At 42.1% G+C, this 13,700-nt stretch overlaps 1 protein-coding gene and 1 long non-coding RNA gene across 4 annotated transcripts in view; both read left to right on the top strand.

Moving 5' to 3' along the window:
• The window catches only part of TBCD (tubulin folding cofactor D), a 130,100-nt gene that overhangs the window by 114,930 nt on the left and 1,470 nt on the right, over positions 1-13,700 (top strand). The window contains exons 35-40 of one of the 3 annotated variants that reach the window (XM_072403591.1): positions 1,213-1,328; positions 2,798-2,875; positions 5,550-5,639; positions 7,507-7,594; positions 9,046-9,155; positions 11,037-11,121. In XM_072403591.1, the coding sequence (XP_072259692.1) occupies positions 1,213-1,328; positions 2,798-2,875; positions 5,550-5,639; positions 7,507-7,594; positions 9,046-9,155; positions 11,037-11,121 (567 nt within the window). Of the gene's footprint in view, positions 1-1,212; positions 1,329-2,797; positions 2,876-5,549; positions 5,640-7,506; positions 7,595-9,045; positions 9,156-11,036; positions 11,122-13,700 lie in introns of those variants that run through there. The other 2 variants (XR_011919711.1, XR_011919710.1) reach the window with 2 other exon arrangements.
• LOC140325648 (uncharacterized) lies at positions 11,133-13,518 on the top strand. Its single transcript, XR_011919713.1, has 2 exons — positions 11,133-13,390; positions 13,480-13,518. It is a non-coding gene; the product is annotated as an uncharacterized lncRNA (long non-coding RNA).

The raw sequence follows: 13,700 nt of genomic DNA, 5'->3' as shown, positions 1-13,700 counted from the left end.
TATATTCATTATATCTACTAGACCCCTATTCGGACATATTTCTGTAAGTTACAGGTCTACAATTTAAAAAAAAAATTTCATGAAAACCTGTAACGCTTTTGGTACAGAAATCTAGACATCAGTGTAACGCCCAGGTGGTTAAAGAGAGACTGTTCTGTGATAAACTCATATTTAATTTTTGTGTCTGAAATAAAGAGATTACAGGTAATATAAACAGTTTGAAGGTCCATAAAGCAGAATCTAACCTAGTCGCTGTCTTTTTTGTTTTCGCTTCCTGTAGATGATCTTCGGCCATCTTGATTGGCCAGACCGGGCATAACGTAATTCCGACACAGATTCTCAGGATATCCTGGCAACCAAAGCTTGAGCTATGTATGCACAGCTCATCTTTTTGCCAGATACCCGGAGCAACCATGCAGGTAAAAGGGATTTTTGCAGAAGGGACATCAACTTTCTCTTTCTGCAATGATGACCGGCCTGATTTATAAATGTTAATGTCTGCCTTAACATTTATCTTGTCTAGTTAGAGATGGGAGGGATACCTAAAGGGAACTGAATCCCTTTATACTTACCTTTCCCCATTTCGTCATGGGCACTGCCATCTTCTTTCTTCTTCTCTTCCTTGTTACTATCTCTTGTCATCTCAATTGGCTGCCCAGAATGATAAAACTGCAGTTCATTCAGTCACTGCAACCGCATAGCTCGGTAAAATTTGACAGGTGAACTGCGCGATCGTGCAGGTAAGAATGCTTATTGCAGAAGGCCTGTCTAAAGCTCAGCCTGATTGCGGTTAAAAAAACTGAACGTTTAAAGTCTCTACAGACAGCGATGATGCATTTTAGAATGAGCTCTCAAGTGCTTTACCTCTGTGTAGTGTCTGTAATGTCTGTAACACAGCTGTCCAAGGGAAAAAATCATGAATGTGCATGTTTTTTTTTTATTAGATTGTTGTTGTCTATACTTTTCTGCTGGACATGACAGGGATGTTTGATTATTGAGGGAGTATGGGAGGTTCTTACACTTCTGCTACCAAACAGAAAGCAAAACTGTAACTACATAAGGGGAACATAAAATAACATTACCTCTGCATGGGAAGAGTAATTGATAGAGGGGAAGGAGGTAATGTAGTAATGTAGTGCACAGTCTGTGCTGTATGTACATAGCTTGTACTGTGTCCCTCATACTGACTTCTTCCACCTTCCTCCTGTACAGGTGCGATACTCTTCGCAGAGTCTGTTCGAATACCTCCGAGCGAGCGATACTGAAGCCATGGATGTCTTTGTCAAGACTTTGCTGCAGATCTTCAGGGACAACCAGCACAATGACCGGTATCAGAACTTTTATTATTCTAAAATATCTTAGCAGGAGACCATTCACCTAATACACTACAACTACCATCATGCAGCTTTGCTAGATGTAGATTCACCGAAGCCCCCGAGTGTCGAAGCCTTGTTTGCCTCGTCCCCTGTGTTTCTGTGCTTCTTTATGTCACATTTCCTGTCACCATCCCAGTTCTAAAAAACATATTTGTGTGTCCACTGGAAACTATTTCTTCATTTTAACTCTCAGAAGGTGTCTCCTCTGTAGCCTGATCCTTGCAGATCTGTGATCAGATCTGAGGGAAACACACACATGAATAGTCTGCCGCCTTTAGTGATATACTATAAACTCTATACTAGTGAGAGCAGAGTGAGATTAAACCTATAGCAGGCTACATGGATGCCTTATCCCAGGACATCAATTTATACTGAACACAACTGTGAGGAGTAACATTAATCATTGTACATCATTATTACTCTTCCTACCCACACTACAGGCAAATGCAGAACACTGAGGTGTGATGGGACATGTAGCAATATATGATTGATTATCACATTGTCCCTACGGAATTTCCCATTTGGTCTTTATTTAAAATGCCATCATAGCTCAGGAGGAGACTTTAGTATCTTTGGAATAAAAGCAAATTGGATTCCTTGGCGTAGGAGCAACAGAGCAGATTGAAGTGCCCTTATAGAGCTCCTGGTAACGTCTTATGGCACTTACTATTTTTATTATTATTACACTGTATTTATATAGCATCATCATAATACGCAGCCTGTACAAAGTCCATAGTCATGCCACTAGCTGTCCCTCAAGGGGGATCACAATTCAATGTCCCTACCATTGTCATTTGTCTTTATTCAGTCTAAGATCAATGTTGGAGAGAAGCCAATTAACTTAACTGCATGTTTTTGGGATGTGAGAGAAAACCGGAGTACCCGGAGGAAACCACGCAAACACAGGGAGAACATGCAAACTCCATGCAGATAGTGTCCTGACCGAGATTCGAAACTGGGACTTAGCGCTGCAAAAGGCCAGCTCACCACTGTGTCATTTTTATTTTATCTCTACAGAAGTTCTGAATTAAAACTAATTTTCAGCATATTCATTTCAGTCTTGCCTGGATTGTAGAAGGGGTAGAATCTTAGTCAGTGAGATGTATTTTTCTCCCTTTCTGTGTAGTCACCAAGAATATACCTGAACAGAATCTCTTTAACAGAGGACAGTCACTCAGTATTTTGATTTTTCACAATGCCGTGGTTTAACTGTAATCTGTGGCCCTGTGTAATTTGTGGAAAACTTACACAGGAGAACTCACTTACTGTGCGCTCACAAGATCAGAATTTTTCCACTGGGGGACAGCAATAAAAACCCAGCAGAGCTTCCAACCTTTCCACGCTACATTCAAGATTACAAAAGGAAGGTTTTTCAATATTTGTTATAAACTGATAAATCACATTTTCTGTTTTCTCTGTAGGGTCTCCATCCCTCTAATGAAGATGCTGGACCAGATGTTGGCCAATGGCTGCTTTGAGCTCTTCACACAGGAGGAAAAGTAATTATTTTATTGTATGATATGCGGGGGTTTATGTATTTTATTTATTATATATATAATATATGTAATGTATGTAGGAACAATACTGCTATGGACAAGGTTGCCCAGATGATAAATGATAGGTTGGGGATAAAATAAGAACCGGATTGCAAGTTTATTCTTCGGAGTATGCTGGAATTTGATTAGTGGCTGCAGGGGAGATCAATGACACTGATAAAAAAGGCCTCTTGTGTTCTCAGAAGCTCTTCATGTGTCCCCTTTTGGTTAAATGTGTGAAAGGCAGCAGTAGCTGGCCTTATCCAGATCACCTGCCAGAAGTCTCAGTGACAAATTCAGTGCAGTGTCACCACCTTTTATTACATGTAGATTTATAGATGATTGCATACGGTTGGGGTAATATAGACAGAGGGCTCGGCTCTCCCCAGACTGCAGTCTTTTCCTCTAATTTCCTCCTGCTAAGGGCTGGGTTCCTGTCTTCCTCCTGATATGTTATTGGCAGTCCGGGGAACGAGGCCGTGCCTGCTCTAATCTGCTCCTCATCTGGTTACATTTATCCAACAGCTTCCAGATGTTCTCAGTCGAGTGGCCCCTTGGCTGCTCCTTGTCTGAATCCATGTTGTCAAATCCTCTTAGAATCTGCACTCTCACCCCGCCATGACACCCCACCAGTCCTGAAACCCAGAAATCACTTCGTCCAAAGTGCTGTCTCTACCCTCAAATCCTATTATATCTGACATGAGCTCGATAAGGATCCTGCGCTGGATGTTGGCCATCAGCTCTCCCAGTCTGCAGCTGCCTCCGTGCTAACACTGTATACATTGCAGGGAAAGTATCCCTCCCTATAACAGGACAGGAAGAAGGCAGAGAAAAACTTTATTATTAAATCCAAAACTTGGGTTGATCAGGACCTTTGTCTGGTGTTATACTTGTCTGTGTCACCGCTCTGCATATACATCCTCTGTTTAAATGACCTTACTGGGACTGAAATTGAAGTGACATTCAAAATGTTGAGTTGTCACCAGAACAGGAACAGAAATTAATTTCTTTAATTGAAACACCTGTTCAGGTAACAACTAAAAGGAGAATTCCTCCCATTTTGGAGATATCTTCTTTCCCGTCCTGTTCTGTCTGTAGGGAAATAGAAACATTGATGGCAAAAAGGAGGCTTTTATATACTTAAAATGTTTTTGTTCTTTGGTGGGTGACATTAAACTCCCATCAGAGTTCAGGGATTTTTCTATTTATCGTTGTCCATTTTCTGAGCCCGCCAGCATCCCAGGCACAAAGGGGGCTGCTTTATTTTGTATTAGTTCTTTCATGTGATTGGCTACTTCACTAACCATCAGGAATAGGGCCAATGCTGGTGACTTACAGGAATGAAGTCAGTATTTGCATAAGATAACAGGCTGAGTTCTGGGGCCCGAAGTGCTGAAGATAACAAGTGGCTGTTACAAGTACTTTTGTCTGCAATTATCACCTGATTACCTGATACCCTGCCGATCATCCAAGGATAGGTGCCCAGCCCAGTTTATGCCATCTCTTCCTTCTATGTCATGGCTGCCTGCAGATCTTTGTGGACCATGGTGGAAGTTCAAAGGTCAGAAATGAATGAAGGCGAGTGGGGCATTCTTCGCCCCTTCCCTTCATATTCTGACCCTATATTACTGTTTAGTGAAATCTGCAGGGTTGAGGGCAAACAATGGCAATAAAAAAATCTGTCTTTAAAAAATTATTGTTTCTATTTACAGGTTATTGTGTATTTTTAATAGGCACATACATGCAAAGCTTTCATCACAAATTAGGAGTCTGTACCCAGTGGGCAGAGCCTGCAAGTAATTTCTGATGTATGGCTTCCCCCCATATACACAAATCATGCCTCACACTGAAGGATTTCAGATGCCGGACCTATTGAAAATTTAGCTTCATTTGTCCTCGTTAGTCTCCCAGAAGCCAATAGAATCTCACCTCTTGGGTCAGGTGATAGTGGGTGCAGACTGGACTCAGGTGTAATCACAGCTACCCAGACTTGTATGAGATTGTCATCATATTCCAAGGCTGATGGCAGGCTAAGGTGGGATCTGTGTGTTCATATGTTCACCCCACCCCCTCCAAAAATGTATAAAAGGGACATCCACACCACTACCTATAGGGCAAGAAAGACCCTCTCCTCCTCCCTTATTCTGGCATTAGCTAATGAGGTCCACCTGGAAATGATTACCCAGAGTTTTAATACAATAATGAGAAAAACAAGAGAAGGAACTATTTCCTGGCAGCTAATGGGCAGCTGCAGCTGAGTAAGGAAGAATAACAGCCGCGAGTACAGAACGCTTTTTATTCAGGTTGTTGTGGTTGAGGGTGGAGTCCTGCCAAGTGACTCCGCAACTTGCAGCTGGGTAAACACACATGGCTGCCATCTTGTGCCGGCCCCAGGGCTGCCATCCTATCTGGCCAGCCTAATGTTGTTTCAATAGAAGTGAAGGGAAATGTGTCAGTGATGTGGGCTTAAGCAAAGCAGAGCATGCTGGGTTTTGTAGTACATATGGGATTAGGTATTCTGGGACTAGACGGAATCTGATGGCATTAGGTATGTTGTGTTTTTTAGTACAGCCAGTGTGATCTAATAGATTAAGTTCTCATTTTCTCCTATACTTATCTGGTCATTCTCTTTTTACAGTCATCGATTCGTTGTGGAGTTGCTGTCTTTGTGTAAAACGGAGATTAAAAAATCGAAGAACATCCCGAAGCTGCGCTCCAGCATTGCTGTGTGAGTTGGTGGATTCTAAACTGATAGACAGATATGTTTTCCATTGTTTTTTTTTTTTTACTTCAGATCATTTCTCTAAAGATTTTAGCAAATAGTAAAAAAAAAAATAATCCATTATTCCATATGTAGTGTAACTTCTCGATTGTTACTGAAACATTGAAAAGCTACACAATTGACTGCTAATAAAGAGAATCTGTGACAGGTTCTCTTGAAAGTTCCCCTTCTCCACCGATATCAATAATGCACTCCTTCAACAGCCCAGATGTCTGTCGGTTCGCATATTCTACACAGCTCAATGTGTCCAGTAGAATAGATGTTATATCGTTCTTTGCCTAAACAAAAGTTCCGCTACAGTTGATTCTCCAACCACCCTCCCACCAACAACCATCAGCCAATACCAGCACTTCCAGTCATTTACAAGAACAACACAGCTCTGTCTTTTATGCTGGGGAGCACTCCTATTGGCTGACATTTGTTAAAGTCACTCCCCCTGCTATTTTAAATCAACCTGTTGGAGATAATAGGGTTTGAGTGGTTTACGATTGGGCAGATCAATAGGTGCACAGTGATTATGCCAGGTTAACAGTGAATATCAGGGAGACATCAATCCTTAATCTGGCGTAGATAGAGAAGTGTATGGCCATTGTGAACAATGTCTAAGTTGGAGTTCCCAAAGGGTTAAAGGTATATTGCACAGAGTGGCTTCTGTGTGTCCTATGACATTTGCAGAATATCTCATTGAGTGTCAATATTATATTGTTACATTGTATCTACTAATTCATTGATATGTAGATCAGAGGTGACCATTAGCTGAAAAGAAAGAACTGTGTTCAACCTCTTATTACTTCTGAGTTAGCCCCTAATTAAATCCTTCCTCACCTTCTTCCCTTAGCTTTGATATTTCTGCTATTTTGCTTTTTTTTTTACAATAATTTTTTTGTTTTCTCTTGATTTGTTAATTTTTTCTGTGTCAAATAACTAGAAAATGTGTTTTTATAAATAACTTTGCCATGCTTTGTCTCGAGAGCTTCATGTTAGTGTTATAAAGGACAACTTATACAGGTAGTCCCCGGGTTAAGGACATCTGACATACAGACAACTCCTAGATACGAACGGGGCTTCCCTGTTCCCTCGGGTGCAGGATGGAGGCTTGGAGGGGGAAGGGGGTCAGTTTGCATGACTTGCAGAAGAGATCTTTTGCCAAACACAGCTGAGACTGAGCTGTTCTGCAACTCTTGTAACTTATTAATGACCAAGGCAGTTGATTCTTTTTGCATATCAAACCACAGCTTGCTCCAGAAGTTATTAAATGTCTACGCTCCATACAGTTTTTTTTTTTTTTTGCTTTGTTTGTGATTAGCTCACAGTGAGGATTTTATACAGTAACTGACACCACGCTGCCTTATAATATGTTGTGACAAACATCTGTCCTAATTTCATTTATTAAAATAATGTACATGTCTTGACTTACATACAAATTCAACTTAAGAACAAACCTACAGTCCCTATCTTGTATGTAACCCGGGTACTACCTGTAGAATGAAATGTATATTTTATTGATGGTAAAACTGCTATCTTGGTCTATGAGGAAAATACAGATATCAGAGCTGAAGTGGTTTAAGGCTAATCCAGTTGAAGAATTTCTGGTATTGATAGATCGCGTCTCTATAGTTTTTATTGTATGTAGGGACATTACTTCGGGCAGTTGTTATACTTAAATTCTGATCCATCTCTAGAGACAAGCTCACACAGTGTTAGTTTCTATGAGGTAAATCAGTTTGTCAAATTTTCAATGTAATGGGTTAGCAATGCTGTATGGCTGATGTGCAGATTTCAGCAGGTCTTTAATATTGCCTCTGTATTGCAGGTTTTGTGGCCTGATGCAGTTTCCAGGAGCGATCCGGAAAGATGTGTTAGTCCAGCTGCTGCTCCTGTTGTGTCACTCGTTCCCTGTGGTAAGTGTGACGTACCGAGTGCATCTAGACAATTTGTATTGTTGTGCATAGAAAGAAGATACTTCCAGGATCTAATCGATGGGTCCTGCCTGCCTTATGGGAAAGGCTGCTGTACAGATATTTTATTATTTCATAAATCCCTTTACAATATAGATTGTAACAACCTGCATAGATGTCAGGACACAAAATTTATAGAACAGGGTAACCAGTCTGTCCCAATGTCAGCACTTGACCTCTGTGCTATATTAAAAAAAAAAAAAAATCATATTTCAGAACACGGCTTTGGCTACCTGCACTGCAGCTCCCATCTGATGTTTATCTTAAAATTTGCTTTGTTACTAATTTATTCGAAGTTCCACATCTTACAAAGGTAGGCAGAGCAATTGTTTGAGTGCCGTTATTATTTAATACCAGACACACAGTCATGCCCTATGGGAGGGCCTGCGCTGCGTCTCATCTCGTCCTCCCCTATTACAGTCAGAATTATTACACGATGAAGAATTCAGCAGATTGTTTTGTCATCAGCTGAGCCCCTGTAGTTGTCGGTGAGCAGTGCTGTAAAAATGACATCCAAAATCAACACAGTTTTCCAAGAAACAGCGCAAAGTCTCCCTCCCACATTTCACAGCTCTTTCCTTACATCTGCCATTGTTGTCTCTGAACCGCGCGTGACCTAAGTGTGCCGGCCCAGCCTAGTAATTACCACAGTCTCTGCAGAGTTGTATGAAGCATCAATCGGAGCTTACAGAGGCCGCCGTTCACACACTCCATACAGCAACACATTGCCCTAAAACCCAACTCAAGTTTAAACCCACTAAATACATTCCAGGTGTATCAGAATAACATGTGTGTGAGTTCAATAGAAAGCAACCACAGCCCCTTTAAGCATGCTGCGGCGAAGAAACCTCTGCACTTTGTGTAGGTGCCATGGTGTCTCTGCAGAGATCTAATATAAATTGAAACTTGTTCTAGGACTTTGTTCGTCTTTATAATCCACCTGGAATGCGTTTAGCTGATTTAAACAAAGTGAAGAATACTGGGTGCCAATGGTATCCAACACTAAGTGTGTTAGATAACTGGTCCCCCATTGGGTGCTGTGTTTTTTTTTCCAACAATTGCTATGCCTTTATAGGACAAAGTGGTGGGCAAGGTATGTGACACACCCGAAAGTGCTGATTTTAGTGTAATGACATGGGCACCTTCAATAACTCTGTCTTAAGGTTGTGTTCTCTGTTTCAGTTCCATATACCTGCAGATCAGGTGTTGTGCTCGGTGTGATTCCCATGTACTGACAGGTGACTAGCAAGTCGGGCCCTGTGCTCTGATTCAGTCCCATGTTCAGGCGGTGGGGTCCATCAGCCCTAAATACAAGCAGATCTGGACCTTTTCTTTGTGTCAGTTCGGTCCTGGATTTCTTTTCCATTTAATGGTCTGTAATGTCTTCTTTGCAGGTGAGGAAATCCACAGCCAGCGAGATGTATGAAATGTTTATCACATATGATGACATTGTGGATGCTGAAATTCTCGATGAAGTTCTGGAAGTTCTGAGTGAGACCAGCTGGTGAGTACCCCAGTGACGTCCATTTATATGATGCCAAACTGGCCATAAAGTCATTTATTATCCACACCCAACATTAAACAGGTCCAATATTTAATGAGTGTCCAATGTGGAAGTCCAGACCTTTTATTTTATTGTATTTTTTTTAGGAGCTGGAATCTCTATTGAGTTCTTATAGGCAATTGAATGTCTTAGCGATATCTCTTCCCTGTCAGGATAGGAGGTAATGAGGAATATTTGCAATAGACACAAAATGGGTCTGATTTAATAAAGATCTCCATGGCTGGGGAGGATACACCTTCATCACTGACGCCCGGTAAGCCAGCAAACTTGGAATGCATTTGCCATTTGTTAACAAATGTTTTCAATCCTGGACCAGATCTATTCCAGGTTTGCTGGATCACCCAACTTCACTGATGAAAGTGTATTCTCTCCAGCCTTGGAGAGCTTTAATAATCCAGGCTCATGGTTCCTTTGCCACTTGTAGCATGAGTGGTTGTGACACACAGGGCCGTGGCCTCCTCCAACATTCAGTGACCCTTTACCAGCTAAGCAGACTTCAGATCAGTACCGGATCCACACACATCATGGAATGGGCCCCTTAATGGCAAGCAGCGGCTGGAATCTGTTACCCGTGTAGTGTTTGTTTTCATCCAGGGTCGGGGTGGGGTTCAGGCACTGGATGGGCTCGGTAGTTTCAGGTTCATCTGGCGTGAACTTACACCGGTAGTATAAACACAACGCGGTCTCGTGTAATCCCTGAGATTTTCCTTGGATAAGAGCATTGCCCGGAGGAATTTAGCGCTTCTGGAAAGCGTGATTGAAGGATTTCGGGGAGGTTATTAAAAACGTGTTGGAATTCCAGAAGCCCTTTGAAGCCTGCGGCTCGGGGAATGAAAGTAACGGCCAGAAAGCAGCCGATGTGTCAGACTGCAGATAACATCACACACCATCAATCTCATCCCTCAAGATCTCCCAGACACTGCTCAGCCAGTCAACCTTCCAGCTAGTCACCTGACAGCTGTACAAGCCAACCAATCCAACGTGCCTGTGCTGCTTTGCCATGTTATTTGTGAACAGCATTTTGGGGGTACTTCCCTCTGACTGGGAATACTGAACTCTAATTAGTTGCCAGGTTTGCTGTGTTTTGTACATCAATAAAGAACACAGCCCATCAATTCATATTAGAGGTCCACATGGGAGGGCCAAGTCATAATAATGCCCACTGCTTGGCCCATCTAAGAGGACCTACAAATATGCCTTGATATATGACAGAGGCCAGTCTTTGGTAGTTCATAGTAGCTGGGTCCCCCATGCTGGCTCTTATTTTGAAAATGCTAGTTGTTAGGCTGCATTGCAACTCCTGAGGCTTCAGTACCTCAAATCTTTTATCTCCGACTTCTTGTGCTGTCGCAGCTTGAGCTCCAGGCAACACGAATTTTCTCAAGGAGATCAGCAGTGATGGCTCCCATATGACGAGGTTCATTCCATAGAAGTTTTTTTATTAATATGTATTATCGTTTTTAATAAAACATGGAAGGGTTAGAACCCCTGGTCAGGCTGTTATTGTTTTCTTTGTCCATACAGAGGAGATTTTATATCTCCGGGATAGAAAGTGAGGGGAAGTCTTTCAATGGGGACATCTGTTCTAATGGCAATGGATTTTCCCTCATTTTGATTAGTTGTATATTTGTGTAAATCTGTGTTCTCTGCCTTCTGAACGTGCTGCTTGTGTTGTGGGCCGGCTGTACCTCCTCCATGCAGTTGGGTCAGTGGCCCTTTCAGAAGGTAGAGGAGCTCTTTTTTATTGCCTGGGATGTGGAAGACTTTAAGACTATGAGGATTTACATGCTCAGAACTAACGCCATGTCTGATTTTCCACAGGGAAGCTGATTTGGCCAGTGTGAGAGAGAAGCGCAATCATCTCTGCGATTTGATGAAAGTGCCAAAGCCATCTATAGTCCCCAAGGTAAGCTGCACCACACAGAGGGCATGAAGCACTTTACCCGGTGGGTTCTGGTCTAAAAAGTAGGGGATGATGTGCGACTTCACCACTACACACCGACAGGATCAAGAATAAATGTTTTATTCTTATGATTTAATGTAAAGAAATAGGGGAACCCAAAGCAGCCAATCAAATTCTTACAGGGCAATGCTTTTTTCTGATTGGTTGTTTTCTGCCTCCTGTCCGTAAACCCTGCTAGCAGCTTTGCGTTATCCCTGTACATGGACTGTTATTTGTTTTACTTAAAAATCAGCTAGTTAGATTCTGAGACATACAAAAGTAAGAATTGTTCTTTAAAGTTTATAGGACACATGAAGTGATGTCGTGCTGGGACACCCCATAGGCTTCAGTCACTGGCCCTGCTATTCTTCCATAGATAATAGAAATAGATGAGCTGTGGTTGGTCCCCCTATATAATCCAGACACTCGCTGGCTCATCAGATTTACCTGTTTGGTACATTGGGGTCTCCTGAGGTTACTCCTTGTATCCTATGTATAGGGGAGGATAGAGTGGTGGGCAGAAGGGGGTCAGTCTCTTGCCACAAAAGAATGCAGGGGGTAATCTGTATGGTTGGCTATATGATATTCATATATTAGTAAATGTATTCCAGATGTGGAGTCAGTGAATGCTTGTTCCTATCTGTGAAGAACGGGAGAAATTTATTAGTGTAACCCCCACAGTCCCAGTCACCCGATACATCTTAGCGTGAATAAGCAGAACCGTGCCGGCAGCACACAGGGCCGTGTTAGCACGATGTCCTCTTAGCCTTTCACACACACACTCGTGCTTCATGCAGCATACGGTCAATCTGCACCATTAGATCACGTACACAGTGTGGGTAGTCACTGTTTTATGGAAGTTGGGGCACAGCTTGTATAAAGAAGACTTAAGCAGCGCCATATTATTCATTTAACAAAACTGCTGCAAGGGGAAAAGCTTTGTATTAAACACACAACCAATCAGATCCTAGTGACCAGGGGTAGTTAACACGTGATTGGCTGTAGCGGGTCTCCAGAGTTTGGGATTAGTCATGTATTCTTTTTTTGCTTTTCTGTAATGTTGATGGTGAAGTCGCTGATTGGGTTGGAATGAGTCAGCTGGGAACAATTCATCTCAAGGCAGGGAGGTCGGTACATGGTCACGTTTTTAACCACATTTTGCTTGCTGTCTGGTTAAGTTCTGTATGTGATATCTTTTTATGGAATTGTGTTTATTTCAAAATAGAGAGAGTCACCAGCACTCCAGAAATGTTTCCCTATTTACTGATGCACATAAATCAAGCTGACATTTTTTAACCTCATTTTGGTCACAATGTTGCTTGAAAAAAAGAACCCTGCAACCTCCTGAACTTTCAGCCTGATGTACATGGTGTCATTATTTTATCATAATGAATCATTTTGGAAAGCTGGTGGCTTTGTACTTTGATATACAGATGGCATCATTCATTATCACTACCAGCATGCCAATGATTATAGGTCATTGCTGTATGGAGAGCAGGAATTATAATCATTTTTCAGGAAAACTTTTAGTGGTTTTACCGCTTTTTAAAGTCCAAGCAGCACTCTGCTACCTGGACATTTATCAGGGCTCTACAGCCACCAGTAAAAGGAAAAATTCAATAAATAGAAACCCTGTTTGGCCCCTTTATCACTCTTTTTCTATCTATCTATCTATCTATCTATCTATCTATCTATCTATCTCTCTATCTATCTATCTATCTATCTATCTATCTATCTATCTATCTATCTCTCTATCTATCTATCATGCTTGTGATCAGACATTTAGGGGCTTCTTATTTAGTCTAGTGGGCTGCAAGAGAACTTTCCCATGCAGGGCACAGTCAGTGTCTAGCTTCTCTTGACCCCCATATACCTTACCAGCAAGAACGGCTTTACTGGTGTGCTGTCGTCACTGATTTCAGTGCTGGCTGCAGAGAAGGGTGCTGTGGTAAGGCAAAGTATAGGGGGCTTTGCCCTGCACTGTAAAGGACATGTTGTCCATTTCAGATACTGAAAGGAAAACTAGCTGCAGTAAAAGGTGAGAAGATGAACGGTGGGGTCTGTTTGGCTGTAGGTATTGATTGCAATGTCCTGTGTGACCCCTGGCAAGGCGTGAATGATGTATGGTATTGGCCTAACTAGTTGCTGTAATGGTCGGCTGCTTTTGGTGTCTTCCAGGCAAAGGAAATTTGTCTTGTATATATTGTGAGTATAAGCCTGGCACAAGAACATTGTTTAGGACTGCAGTATATAAATTGTATACTGCTCCTATTTACATACATGTTGTTGTATGTTCCCTAGAATCAGTGAGAGAAGTATGAGATGAGACTGATTGATTGCTAAGGGTCATACAGGCAGGTCCTCCTTAACCACCTAGCCGTTAAGCCCGACCTTGGTACGGGCAAAAAAAAATGGCTAGGATGGTTAACCCTGTAATTTTGTCACATCCTTACCTCCATGGTCCCGCTGTGCACATCCAGCGTCGTTTTCCAGCGTTCTATTCCAGCGTCGTCCTCCGTCCATCGTCGTCCGTCGATCTCCCT

The sequence above is a fragment of the Pyxicephalus adspersus genome, chromosome 3 (assembly GCF_032062135.1).
Source record: "Pyxicephalus adspersus chromosome 3, UCB_Pads_2.0, whole genome shotgun sequence".
Taxonomy (NCBI): Eukaryota; Metazoa; Chordata; class Amphibia; order Anura; family Pyxicephalidae; genus Pyxicephalus; species Pyxicephalus adspersus.
This window is presented reverse-complemented; position numbering and strand designations above follow the sequence as displayed.